The sequence below is a fragment of the Rhamphochromis longiceps genome, linkage group LG16 (assembly GCF_057381845.1).
Source record: "Rhamphochromis longiceps isolate RC_006_pf linkage group LG16, R_longiceps_female_GT1.1, whole genome shotgun sequence".
In the NCBI taxonomy this organism is placed as follows: Eukaryota; Metazoa; Chordata; class Actinopteri; order Cichliformes; family Cichlidae; genus Rhamphochromis; species Rhamphochromis longiceps.
Genome location: NC_140572.1, coordinates 15336486 through 15350941, shown reverse-complemented (window position 1 = coordinate 15350941; position 14456 = coordinate 15336486). Strand labels below are relative to the sequence as shown.

General features: G+C 45.8%; 2 protein-coding genes across 2 annotated transcripts in view; both read right to left on the bottom strand.

Annotated features, from left to right (window-relative positions):
- Positions 1 to 14456, bottom strand: part of LOC146650807 (CD209 antigen-like protein C) — a 60292-nt gene that overhangs the window by 22984 nt on the left and 22852 nt on the right. The window lies entirely within an intron of this gene.
- Positions 5959 to 8448, bottom strand: LOC146650809 (N-lysine methyltransferase KMT5A-A-like). Its single transcript, XM_085383594.1, has 5 exons — positions 8423 to 8448; positions 7964 to 8007; positions 7718 to 7880; positions 7408 to 7600; positions 5959 to 6087 (listed from the first exon to the last, which is right to left on the bottom strand). Exons 1-5 carry the CDS (start codon positions 8446 to 8448, stop codon positions 5959 to 5961), a joined length of 555 nt encoding a protein of 184 aa, XP_085239720.1.

Genomic DNA, 14456 nt, shown 5'->3' with positions numbered 1-14456 from the left:
ACATCAGGAGCCGTTTTGTGCGTTTTCAGGTGGCGGGAAATTTTAGCTTGTGGTTTGCCACAAAAATAGCAGTAATTTCTTTTACTTAAAGTGATTTTTTCTGATTCAGTTTCGCAAAGCTCACTTTTATCTTGTGGCTTGTCCTTTGTCAAGTTGTGGATTAAATTCGTTGAATCTGATTGTTCATGCGCTTTGGAGAGGTCATCTTGCCATAGCAGACCTTTTGATGTGCTTGGCAATAATGAGATGTCTTCATCTGAATCTTCATCATATGACTCTGAATCTGGCACATATTCTTCTTCTGATATGCTGTGGTTGCCATCATCATCGCTTGATATTTGATCCAGAACTGAATGTGGCAATCCATCCTCCCCTGAATATTCAGAAATTTCTTCTTTCTGGAATGTAAGAATAAAAGTTATTTTAATTGATAAATACTTTAGACAGGTAAAAAATAAACTGAAAAAAAGTCAAGCCAAATATGAATGGGATATCAGAATCAGAATCAGAATCAGAATACTTTATTGATCCCTGGGGGAAATTATTTTTTGTTACAGTGCTCCATTTTAAACCAACATTAAGACAAGACAGACAATACGCTAACTAAGAATAGTACAATATATACATATATATACATACATACATACATAAGTCACTTATAAATAAATATTTGGAAAAGAAACGTGTAGTTGTAGCAGCAAACAGTGTGTTAAGTGGATGCGTTGTACAGGGAGATGGCCACAGGCAGGAATGATTTCCTGTGTCGTTCAGTGGTGCTTTTCGGTAATCTCAGTCTCTCACTGAACGAGCTCCTGTGACTGACCAACATGTCATGGAGTGGGTGGGAGGTGTTATCCAACATTGTCTTTATCTTGGACAGCATCCGCCTCTCCGACACCACCTTGAGGGAGTCCAGCTCCATCCCCACAACATTGCTGGCCTTACGGATCAGTTTATTAAGTCTGTTGGCATCTGCGACCCTCAGCCTGCTCCCCCAGCATGCAACAGCATAGAGGATCGCACTGGCCACCACAGACTCATAGAAAATCCTCAGCATTTTCTGGCAGATGTTGAAGGACCTCAGTCGCCTCAAAAAATAGAGACGACTCTGGCCCTTCCTGTAAAGTGCTGTGGTGTTTTTAGCCCAGTCCAGTTTATTGTCAATGTGTACTCCAAGGTATTTATAGTCCTCCACAATGTCAACACTGACCCCCTGGATTGAAACAGGGGTCAAGTGTTTCCTGGTCTTCCTGAAGTCCACGATCAGTTCCTTGGTCTTTGCCACGTTGAGCTGCAGATGATTCTGCTCACACCACGTGACAAAGGAGTCGACCACAGCCCGGTACTCTGTCTCATCATCCCTGCTGATGCATCCAACCACCGCAGAGTCATCAGAAAACTTCTGAAGATGGCAGGTCTCTGTGCAGTGGCTGAAGTCTGTGGTGTAGAGGGTGAAGAGGAAGGGGGAGAGGACAGTCCCCTGTGGTGCCCCTGTGTTGCTAATCACCTTGTCAGACACACACTGTGGGAGACGTACATATTGTGGTCTTCCTGTCAGGTAATCAACAATCCAGGACACCAGAGAAGCATCCACCTGCATCGCTGCTAACTTATCACCCAGGAGGGTCGGCCTGATGGTGTTGAAAGCACTGGAAAAGTCAAAAAACATGACCCTCACAGTGCTCGCCGGCTGGTCCAGATGGGTGTAGACACGATTGAGCAGGTAGATGATGGCGTCCTCTGTTCCGAGACGAGGCTGATAAGCGAACTGAAGGGGATCCAGATGTGGTCTTACTATGGGTCGCAGCTGGTCCAGGATGAGCCTTTCCAGGGTCTTCATGATGTGGGAGGTCAGTGCCACGGGCCTGTAATCCTGGGGGCCACTGGGACGAGGCGTCTTTGGTACAGGGACGAGGCATGATGTCTTCCACATCACCGGGACCCTCTGCAGACTCAGACTCAGCATAAACAGTTTATGAAAGACTCCACACAGCTGGGGGGCACAGGCCTTGAGGACAAGGGGACTCACTCCGTCTGGTCCAGCAGACTTGCCTGAGTGAAGTCTCCTCATTTGCATCTCAATCTGGTATTGAGTGAAGGTGATGGGTGGGGGAGGGGTGTCAGGAATCTCACAGGAGGCAACATGTGAAGAGAGAGGCTGGCACAGTGGTGTGGCTCTGGATTCCAGGCTGACTGCAGGTGAGGTTGTGGGGGTGGGAGCAGACACTGTGGTGTCGAATCTATTGAAAAACAGATTCAACTCGTCGGCTCTATTCTCACCTCCCTCAGCTCCCCTGCTGTTGGTTGGCCTGAATCCAGTGATGGTCTTCATGCCCCTCCACACCTCTCTCATGCTGTTCTGCTGGAGTTTCCACTCCAGCTTCCTCCTGTAATTGTCCTTAGCCTCTCTGATCTTGTCCTTTAGTAACACCTGGACCTTCCTCACCTCCTCTTTGTTGCCCCCTCTGAAAGCCCTCTTCTTGTTGTTGAGGAGGGCTTTGATGTCCTTAGTCACCCACGGCTTGTTATTTGGGTAACAATGAACAGTCTGAGCTGGAACAATGGAGTCGGTGCAGAAAGTTATGTAGTCTGTGATACACTCAGTAAGCCCATTGATGTCCTCGGCGTGAGGCTCACAGAGTGTTTCCCAGTCGGTCACCTCGAAACAGCCCTGTAGTTCCGCTATTGCCTCCTCTGACCACCTCCTAACAGTCCTGGTGGTCACAGGTTCCCTCCTCACAATTGGCACATAGCGGGGGGTGAGGTGAATCAGGTTATGATCTGACCTACCAAGTGGGGGGAGGGAGGAGGAGCTGTATGCATCCATGACGTTAGCATACAGTAAGTCTAAAGTTTTCTCTCCCCTGGTGGGACAGTCCACATATTGTTTGAATGTTGGTAGTGTATTGTCCAGTGATACATGGTTGAAGTCACCCGAGATCACAATAAAGGCACTCGGGTGCTGAGTCTGTAGCCGAGCTATGGCAGAGTGGATAGTGTCACATGCAGCTGTGGGGTTAGCAGAGGGGGGAACATAAACAGCCACCAAGATGACGTGAGAGAATTCCCTGGGTAAATAATACGGCCTGAGTCCAACAGCACACAGTTCAGTGTCCGGGCAACAAATCCTTTCTTTGATTGTTATGTTGGCAGGGTTACACCACCGGTTGTTAACTAAAACAGCAAGCCCACCTCCTTTACGCTTACCGCTAGCGATGCTGTCCCTGTCCGCCCGAACAGTGTGGAAGCCTTCCACGGAAGCATTCTCATCGGGAATGACCTGGTGCAGCCATGATTCGGTGAAACACATCAGGCTACACTCTCGGTATTCCCTCTGACTCCGTACCAGTGCTGAGAGCTCGTCGATTTTACTTGCCAACGATCGCACATTTCCCATCACGATAGACGGCAGACACGGTTTAAACCTCCTCCTCGCTTCGAGCCTCCGCTGTCTCACCGTCACCTTTTTTCTTCTCTTCTGTCCTTGACCTCTGCATCCCCGATGTGTTTTCCTCCAAATTTCAGCTGGTACTTCTGCGGGCACTTCTGCGGGCCTGGCCAGCGAGCCGGCCGGCATCAGGGCGATCAGCTGATCTCTGGAGTAAACAGTCCGTGCGTGTAGGAGATGTGCCGCGGTCCCGTTCCATGATAAAAGTAACAGTTCCACGGCCACCAGAAGAACAAAAACTCTCTCAATCCACATGATTGAGTAAGAGATAGAAAACGGAGGAAAATACAAGTCAGAAAAAAAAAAGAATACGTAAGAAAAAAGAGCTAAACTAAGAGAAAAGCAGGAGCGACTGTAACAGGCTGCACGCTGGTTGGCGCATGCGCACTGATACACACCTGTGTTGACTGGTGACAATTCTGATTTGCCAATTTTGCAAGGCAGGATTTGTGCCAGACCCCTAAACAAACTGAAACACATTTTGATAGACTTTATTTGGCTTTGCAGTTCTATTTAAGTGAAGTAGTTTTTTGTCAAAGCATTGCAGTAATGTGAAATGCTGAAAAAAAACCCCAAAACTGTTCACACTTAAGGATATTTTAATGACTACACATACACTGCTAATCCCCCCCCCCCCCCCTCCCAAAAAAAGGACATCCCAGATGTGAATGAATGAATTATTCTTATTAAATACCTTGTTCTTTAGGTAGTTGAATGGCATGAAAGTGTGTAGTTGAATGTGTGTGGCCTCCAGATGCCTGTATGACTTCCCTACAATGCCTGGGCATGCTCGGGATGAGGTGGCGGATGGTCTCCTGAAGGATCTCCTCCAAGACCTGGACTAAAGCATCTGCCAACCCCTGGACAGTTTGTGGTGGATGGAGTGAGACATGATGTCCCAGATGTGCTCAATTGGATTCAGGTCTGGGGAACAGGCGGGCCAGTCCATAGCATCAATGCCTTTGTCATGGAGGAACTGCTGACATACTCCAGCCACATGAGGTCCAGTGTCGTCTCGCATTAGGTGGACCCCAGGGCCAAACGCACCAGCATGTGGTCTCACAAAGGGTCCGAGGACCTCATCTTGTTACCCAATGACAGTCAGGCTCTCTGGCAGGTACAGAAATGCCACCCCTCACCATTACTGACCCACTGCCAATATGATCATGCTGGAGGATGTTGCAGGCAGCAGAACGTTCCCCACGGCATCTCCAGACTGTCACGTGCTCAGTTTGAACCTCCTTTCAGCTGTGAGGAGCATAGGGTGCCCGTGCCGAAGTTGCCAAACTTTGTGCTTTCTGGCAAATGCAAAGCATCCTGCATGGTGTTGGGCTGCAAGCTCAATCCCCACCTGTGGACGCTGGACCCTCAAGCCACCCTCATGAAGTCAGTTTCTGACCATTTGAGCAGACAGATGCACATTTGTGGCCTGTTTGAGGTCATTTTGCAGGGATCCTCTTGTTCCTCCTTGCACAAAGGTGGAGGTAGCGGTCCTGCTGCTGGGTTGTTGCCATCCTATGGCCTACTCCACATCCAGGTAGCACCTCCATGCTCTGGACACTACACTAACAGACACAGCAAACCTTGCCACAGCTCACATTGATGTGCTACGCTAGATGAGCTGCACTACCTGAGCCACTTGTGTGGGTTGTAGACTGTCTCATGCTACCACTAAAATGAAATCACCGCCAGCATTCAAAAGTGACCATAACATCAGCCAGAAAGCATAGGTGCTGAGAAGTGGTCTGTGGTCACCACCTGCAGAACCAGTCCTTTATTATGGTGAATTGACTATAATTTCCACTTGTTGTCTACTCTATTTGCAAAACAGCATGTGAAACTGGTTGTCAGTGTTACTTCCTAAGTGAACAGTTTGATTTCACAGAAGTGTGACTGACTTGGAGTAACATCGCATTGTTTAAGTGTTCCCTTTATTATTTTGAGCAGTTTATGTTATGGAATGGGGAATTGAGGACAATCCCAAGTATACCATTTTTACAAGGTCCTGCACCAATGAGGTAATACTACATTTCTTTAATTAGACGTGACCACCCATTAATTAAAAAGGGAGCAGTGTTCATTTCAGCTAGTCTTAACTTGTTGAACTCTATTAATGCTTTTTACTATATACTGTACCTATTCACTAAATGTCTCACCTTTGCACTTATAGCCAAGCCACTTGAGGGAGGAAACCGGTCCCACACACTGAATGCACTTGTCCAAAGATGATATTGTTGTGCACACCAGACTATGATTGTGAAACTGTTAGCAAAATATTGCAACATTTATTTGTTTTGGACAGTTGGAAAGGTGAGGTGTTTTCAATTCAGTTGCAGATATCAACTAATAAACGTCGTCCATGTAAATCACATCACACCCAGGTGACTGCCAAACACACACACACACACACACACACACACACACACACACACACACACACACACACACACACACACACACACACACACACACAGCATCCATAAAGAATGATGATAGATTAAATTAGTTCATTAAGTGGTACACTGGATTATATTTACCCTTTCAGGCTCTGGATGTTTCAGGTCCAGATCATTGTTTGGAAAGCTGTTTGGTTGCGGCTTTAGGCAGCTCACAGTCTTCTGAATCTGGCTGGTCTCAGTCTTCGTGTGTAACAGATAGAAAAGGAAAGTTCTGTGCATTTTTGAAGAGGCTTTTGAAACATTAAATAAACTGTATGAGAAAGATAAGTTTCAAGCTAATGTCTTTAAAATATTCACTGTCATGTATAGAGAATTTAAGGCCCTATGATTAAGAGACAAATAGTCAGTGTGATTTCTTTATTTTTTAAGCCATTGCTAAAGGAGTAAAACAATCACCTGTAGCAGCAACGAACTGTCACTAGGGCCCATTTATCTTCGAGGGACAAAATTTAAAATGAATCTAACTAAAGAGGCTACACAGCAAAATCTCCAGTGTTAAATTAACACTAGAGAGTGTCTATATGGGTCCACACAACACTGTTGAGTGTTAAATTAACACTTTTGACAGTGTTATATGTTTAAAAGTAACCTAGTCAGTTTTGAAGATTAACAATGGCTAACACTGAGCAGTGCTGATTTTCTAACACTGGAATATTTCTAACATTTTGAGTTATTTTCCAGTGTTAGAAAATCAGCACTGCTCAGTGTTAGCCATTGTTAATCTTCAAAACTGACTAGGTTACTTTTAAACATATAACACTGTCAAAAGTGTTAATTTAACACTCAACAGTGTTGTATTTAACACTCAGAGGTGTGGACCCTTATAGACACTCTCCAGTGTTAATTTAACACTGGAGATTTTGCTGTGTAGAATCACATTAAACATCAATCACTGTTAAAATTTAGAAACCGAAAGCCATTTTTTATTTCTGCATACCTGCTGATATTTTTTTTTAGTGCTTTTAGAGGGCTTTGATGTGGCAGCCATCACAATTGCCTGTTTTCCATTAGTACCTACCCCTGTTTTTCCAGTAGGTTATAGTACCATGTAGTTTTTCAGTAACTACACCAAGGTTCCAAGTGATCCAAAGTGATCAGAAAATTTGACATAGACTGAATGCCACCAGGTGGCTGGTCAATGGTGTCACTCGATAAGTTATGAGTGCGCCTCCTTCGTGAAAATCCAAGCCATCATTTTTGAAACTCTGAAATGTTTGAAATAGCGACCAAAATTAACAGCGTGATCCCTGAATTGAACACTAAAGTATAGACTGAGCAGCAGGCATTTTGTCACCTTGACGTCCATGCTTGCTGTGGCATTTATATCACTGGATGCTCGGCTGCATTGCTATAGTGACCCCAGGCACAGTAGGTGATACTCAATTTCAGTGAAAAACTAGATGCCCTAAGTCACGTTAAGCCAATTTGAGTAGGTACAAATGTAAAAATGGCTTACGGTATGCAATTTATCAGTTCCAAAAAGTACAATTGTAGAAATACCTTGCATCTCCAGAGCCAATCCGAGTCACCATAATTATAGTCTATTTCTTCACCTGGACTTATGTCTCTGCTTGCAAATAAGCATAGATGGGGCTTTCCATTGATATTTAATATTTTCATCTTAGCACTTGGACTGATGTGGTTGTCGTTGACAAGTCTGCCTAATGACCCATCTTCTTGAGATGCATCCACACTGTGGGGTTAGGCAAAAAAGTATTAGCTTAACTAGTTAGTTAGGAAGCTTTTTTTTCATAAATCAAAAGCAATGTGTAATTTAATCTTAATCAAACTACACTGATATAATACGCACCACCAGAGTTTTCCATCAAACTTGAATTCAAACATGAACACCTTCAGGCTGTCATGATAAACTCTGTGTCTCCGCTCACATTCTTCTTTTGTTATGAGTTTACCTCTGTATTCCAAAAGGAAGTCTCCTTTTTGGAATGGAACAGTCATGAAAATGCCCCGACCTGAATTGCAGAGGCATACCAAGTGAGTGACAAAAGACAAAGTGACAAACTCCAAATCTAATCCAAACTAAAGACCAACTTACCTTTGAAGGCATTTATGTAGTGGATATCAAGTCCCAGTTTGTCCCTTCCAGCAGAAACATGACAGACTGCATCCTCCCGTGTATGATATTATAAAGACTGGATGCAAATGATGGACATCACTTGGGCTGAAAAGCAAAGCCTATCTAAAAGTGCCTTTATTGTATTTTTTAATGACCATGAAAGGATGATTTATCTCAGTGAAAAGATAAGTCCAGTTGTATAGGAGTCTATAGCCCAGTCAGCTCTCATAATCTATGTGTCTGATATATCGTGTATATTAACTGAAAGAACACATCATTGTTTTGGTGTTGTTACCAGTGTTAGCTTATTACAAAGTAATTTGTTACTGTAATCATATTAAAATTTCCAGTAACAAAGTAATGTGACACAGTGCTGTATTAAATTCAGTAATTACATTATAGCTACAATTATATTGTTATTTGTGTTATAAATGTTACTCAGTTTCTGCATGTGGGGCCGACATATTTTTTTCTTCCATTTGTTCCACTTAGACTACTGTGTGGGCGTATGCTGTTTATCTAACGCCAAATTATTTTGCGGAAACAATAAGTTTCTGAATTCATACGAAAGTGACTCATATGCAAGTTCAAGGGATATAATTTTGAAATCTAAAATCAGACTGACTCGATATTGACTGAATACCACTGTGATGATGTGTACAGTTGATCTAAGGTCAAATTAGTCTGTGGAAACAAGATGTTTCCTTTTAATAGTATTCTGAACTGAGATGAAAAAACAGCCAATTCTAAAGGACTTCTATTCTGAATTTGGTTCTCAGTTTCTCTTATCATAATACCTCGTGAGGGCTGGCTTGATTGTGCTTCCAAAGTTCCTAAGATTTATACTGTTTTATATTGTTAACTGGTAATAAAAAGACAAGCCACCAAAAATTCACCTGCAAAACATTCACCATCAAATATTCACCTGCAAAAAAATTCACCATCAAATATTCACCTGCAAAAATTCACCTGCAAAAGTGATGAACTTGAATGACCCAAGCCAGAGCAATCAGCACTAGATCGAGTCGAGCGGCTCTCAGCCAATTAAATTACGCTGTTTGATCACATGACACCGTTAGCCAGCAGTGTGTCTCCTAAAAGAGAGCTGTTTAAAGGTGAGTGATTAAGTTTTTCTCCTAAATAAAGATCATTACAGAACGCCTAGTCCTACTTAAAATCCCATTCATTTTTCTTTCATTTTATCATCTACTCGAACTAAGGAAAACGTTTGACTAACTCAAAGACAATTTCCACGCCTCCCCTGCCTGTCTGCAGAGGCAGTTTTGAATTTAGGAGCAGCAAGATGGCAGCGGCAAACCCTGGCGGTTCTCCGGTAAGTATATTGTTTTTTTTATCTTCAAGTTTGCCTTTTGAAACATTAATTTTATTTAAATCTGTTGCTCACGTATAAAGTACACAGACGGGGTCTTTGCTCAACTCATCTGAGGCGTGTCTCACTAAGCGCTACATGCTAGCATCCTGCTAAGCGAGCTACCCTTTACATGCTGTGCTTTAGAAAATAGGATACTCGGTACAAAACCATACTCCGCAGATATTGATAGATAAACGAACACTGCAAATATAATGTTGGAAACGAGAACGGCCTTTGGTGAAGGGGTAAAATACACCATGAATAAAGCCATAGAGTGAATGGCTGCCGTGGTTGCAGAACGGCCTGATTTAATGACAAGAATGGGGAAGAGTGAGGTGAAGTGAACCAAAGCCACAAAACTTAAGGTTATGTATATAACCCCGGTTCTCTGAGTAGCATGAGTGAGTGTCTCACTATGGGAACGCCTCCTGCGTGACCTCATCAGAAGCTCAACTAGGGCTTCGGAGTTGACGTCACGCCGCAATGCATTGTGGAAGCGCAGCTCCATTTTCGGGGTCTACGATCCAAACAAATACACTGTATTGGAACGGCGACTACGACAAGAAACATGCTTAAAAGCAGCTCGAAAGAAAACGGACGGTATAGAGATCGATTGTGTCCAGAGGCGAAGCAGCGGTATTTGAAAAAAATAGAGTGCATCGCAAATCTGGACCCATACGGCATACGGCAGTGGAGTAAAGACCCAGACGACTTACCGCCACTGTCCTACCCCGATATCTTCACCTATCTTGTTTGTGGAGTAAGTGCTTACACTGCGAACCAGTTTCGTAATTACAAGTCACTGGAGGCGCATATCCAATTTACAAATGGCTGGGTGCAAGATTTGGCTATTTTCAAGCCGCCAAAATCTGAGTACGTCGTCATTCATACCAAGGTAAGTCAGCTGGAGTGCATCGAGTGAAATAGCCATTTTCCACCCCCCACCATAATTAATGTTAAATCTTTATCATTGAACTGTTAAAATATCGTTATCATATTATGTGCCCATAATTGTATAGTAGATGCAAATTAACACATTGATAATCGGGCAAATTATTAACGCCAATCAGTGTCCTCCCTCTTGATGAAAATATAAACGGACCGTCTGTGGTGAAAGGCAGAAGAAGCCGTCCTTCAAAAAGAAAGATTCCCTCTGCTACGTTTGAGGAGTTGTCACCAGTGTTAGACACACTTCAAAAACACAATAAAGCAGTGTGTTTGTCTGGATTGGAGAAATACTACACATCACACACTGTACAGTCATCCACATTACCACTGTCTCTGGCGTGTTTGCACAGCACAGGTGCACAGTCCCTTGGCCTTACCGAGCTACAACTGCACTGCGTAAAGTACATAAACACAGCTAAAGTAACTGAAGAACAGGCAGAAGCTATTGAGGAACGCACAAGACTGCAACACAAGAGCCCAGAATGGTATGTTTGATCCATTTCATAGGCAGGCTTCCCTACAGTTGTGCGAAACAATTAGCGAATCGTTACATAGCACATATGTCTGCAAAGTCACTCCATTCGATGTTTGATCGCAATTTCTATAACTTCCGAGACCATCAACGGTAATATTATTCAGCTATAAAGTGTGATAAGAACATATTTAGAACTTACCGGAATGAAAATGTCGTGAGCACACCAGCTGATATCTGGAGACATAACAGAACTTGATATCAGCTCGTCTCACGGCTGCTATCCAGGCTAGACGCCTTCGTTTGGTAACATCGATACACGAGCTGCCTCATGTCGCTTCCAGGTTGGGAAAGCATAAAAAGACAATCCAACCTTATTCCCGTGCCGGTCGTAAGATCGAACATTGCAGCCGAGCACACAGCAAGTACGAACCATGGCTATGCTATCGCTCCTAGCTTAGACCCCCAAAATGGTGAATCGGGCCAAAATCCTTTCCACGCCCACCCCCGTGACATCACGCTCCGAAGCCCTATTGCTCCTACTATCCAATGGGAGAGGCGCTGTTTAGACACAGGCTTTCCCATATGTGGTTTAGCCCAGGACACGAACAGCTGGTCACTTTGTCTGACACTCTGGGTTCGGTCCATGTAAATGCGCAGGGCACGGACCGGACACAAGGTATGCAGCCGCTGTTGCTCCTCTGAGGAGAAAGGCGGTGGGCAAAAGGCCGGCAGTTCTATAGGGGAACATGTGCTGACAACCTTCGGGACAAAGGCAGGATTGAGCCGCATACTGACCCTCGTATTATCCGAGGAGAACTGAATGCATGACTGATGCACTGAGAGAGCGTGGATCTCTCCCACACGTTTAGCAGAAGCTAAAGCAATCAAAAGAGCCGTCTTCAAGGACAGAAATTTTAACTCAACCTGTTCCAGGGGTTCAAATGGGCAACAGGAGAGCGCAGCCAATACTGTGGGCAGGTCCCACGATGGAGCCAACGGCCTAGACGTAGGCAATTTACGCCGTGCACCCTTCATGAAACGGCATATTAAGGGATGCTGGCCAACAGTCTTTCCCTCAAAACCAATATGGCAGGCCGAAATTGCTGCCAAATACACCTTGATGGTGGAGAAGGCTTTACCCTTATCAATCAGGGCCTGAAGAAATGACAGAATCACAGCCACAGAGCACTGAAAAGGGATGGCCTGTGATCCTAAGCACCAGCTTTCAAACACACGCCACTTGTGCTCATATAGCGTCCGAGTAGACGATGCTCGGGAACACTGAATAGTGTCGATAACACTATGAGGGAGCCCCACCGTGTTCAGGTTAAACCACTCACGGGCCAAGCCCATAGAGCTAGCCTCTCTGGGTGGGGGTGGAATATTTCCCCCTGCGCCTGAGGCAGGAGGTCTCTGCGTAGTGGTAACGGCCAAGGTGGGCCGCACAGCTGCTGAAAAATCTCCGCCAGCCAGTGTTTCCCTGGCCAGTGCGGGGCCATCAGGATCATATAGTGACTTCTCTCCCTCACTCTGGCCAGAGTTGGAGAAATGAGGGCCACTGGGGGAAAAGCATAGAGGAGGGTTCTCGGCCACTCGTGAGCTAGAGCATCCACCCCGAGTGGAGCTCTCTGATCGTGCAGCGAGTAAAACAGGGGACACTGAGCATTCTCCCTGGATGCATAAACGTCCACGGTCGCCTGACCGAATCGCAGCCAGATCAGAATCAGAATCAGAATCAGAATGGGTTTATTGCCAGATGTTGAGGTTTACAACATTAGGAAATTGCTGCGGTGCTTCAGTGCAGACAATAAGAATTAAAGTGCTATGTAGAAAGAAAGATATGTGCATGAGATATACATGAGATATATACATGAGAATAAGAATTATGAGTGCTACGTAGAAAGATATATACATGAGTGCAGGTGGTGATCAGTGCCAAACATGAAATGATGCAGTGACACAGCGTAGGGTCATGTGTTAGTGGCGGGGACAATCATGTGGTTATTGTTCATGTGTCCAACAGCAGAGGGGAAGAAACTGTTCTTGTGGCGAGAGGTTCTGGTGCGAATGGACCGGAGCCTCCTGCCTGAGGGGAGCAGGTCAAACAGACTGTGTCCAGGGTGAGAAGGGTCAGCTGAGATCCGGGCTGCACGCCGCAGTGTCCTGGAGGTGTACAGGTCCTGCAGAGATGGGAGTCTGCAGCCAATCACCTTCTCAGCAGAGCGCACAACACGCTGCAGTCTCTGTTTGTCCCTGATAGTGGCTCCAGCGTACCACACGGTGATGGAGGAGGTGAGGATGGACTCGATGATTGCAGTGTAGAATTGCATCATCGTCCGTGTTGGCAGGTTGAATTTCTTCAGCTGCCTCAGGAAGTACATCCTCTGCTGGGCTTTCTTGATGACGGAGGTGATGGTGGGCTCCCACTTCAGGTCCTGGGTGATGGTGGTACCCAGGAAGCGGAATGAGTCCACAGAGGTGATGGGGGTGTCAGTCAGGATGATGGGGGGGAGTGGGGCTGTGTGCTTCCTGAAGTCCACAATAATCTCCACTGTCTTCTGGGCATTCAGCACCAGGTTGTTGTGGCTGCACCAAGACACCAGACGTTCAACCTCCCTCCTGTAGGCAGACTCGTCCCCGTCCGAGATGAGCCCAATGACGGTGGTGTCATCTGCGAACTTGATTAGCTTGACAGACTGGTGGGTGGAGGTGCAGCAGTTGGTGTACAGGGAGAAGAGCAGAGGAGAAAGAACACAGCCCTGAGGGGAGCCGGTGCTGATGGTCCGGGAGTCCGAGACATTCTTTCCCAGCCTCACGTGCTGCTTCCTGTCCGTCAGGAAGTCAGTGATCCACCGGCAGATGGGATCAGGCACATTCATCTGGGAAAGCTTGCCTCGGAGATGGTCTGGAAGGATGGTGTTGAAGGCAGAGCTGAAGTCCACAAACAGGATCCTGGCGTAGGTTCCTGGGGAGTCCAGATGCTGCAGGATGAAGTGTAGGGCCATGTTGATGGCGTCGTCTACAGACCTGTTGGCTCTATATGCAAACTGCAGGGGGTCCAGGAGGGGGGCCGTGAGGGTCTTGAGATGGGAGAGAACTAGGCGCTCAAATGACTTCATGACCACAGATGTCAGAGCCACGGGTCTGTAGTCATTTAGTCCAGTGATCCTAGGTTTCTTGGGGACAGGGATTATGGTAGAGGACTTGAAGCAGGCAGGCACATGACATGCCTGCAGTGAGGAGTTGAAGATGCCAGAAAACACTGGGGCCAGCTCGTTTGCACAGTGTCTGAGGGTGGCAGGAGACACACCGTCTGGGCCGGGAGCTTTCCGAGCATTCAGACTCCTAAACTGCTTCCTCACATCTGCTTCATGAATATGAAGAGTTGTGGTCGGAGGAGGTGGTGTGAAATCCTCTTTTGTGTGGGGTGAGGGGGCGGGTGTTGCAGGTGAACAGTTTGAAGGTGGTGATGGCTCTATGGAGGGGGGAGAGGTGGGGGAATGAGTGTCCAAAGTGCCTCTATTGTTGGGGTCGTTGGAGGTGTGAAGGCTGCCTGATGGCTCGTCAAAACGGCAGTAGAAGTCGTTAAGGGTGTTGGCTAAGAGCAAGTCATCAGTGGAGTGGGGGGTTTTAGGCTTGTAGTTTGTAATATTCCTAAAACCTTTCCACACAGAGGC

What these genes read in the sequence shown, in the direction of transcription:
- LOC146650809 (XM_085383594.1), bottom strand. Translation starts at nt 8,448, where the DNA reads ATGTCGGCCCCACATGCAGAAACTGA. An exon ending in CTACATAAATGCCTTCAAAG is followed by an intron (nt 7,881 to 7,963) that starts GTAAGTTGGTCT and finishes TCTGCAATTCAG; the next exon opens with GTCGGGGCATTTTCATGACT. An exon ending in TTTGATGGAAAACTCTGGTG is followed by an intron (nt 7,601 to 7,717) that starts GTGCGTATTATA and finishes CTAACCCCACAG; the next exon opens with TGTGGATGCATCTCAAGAAG.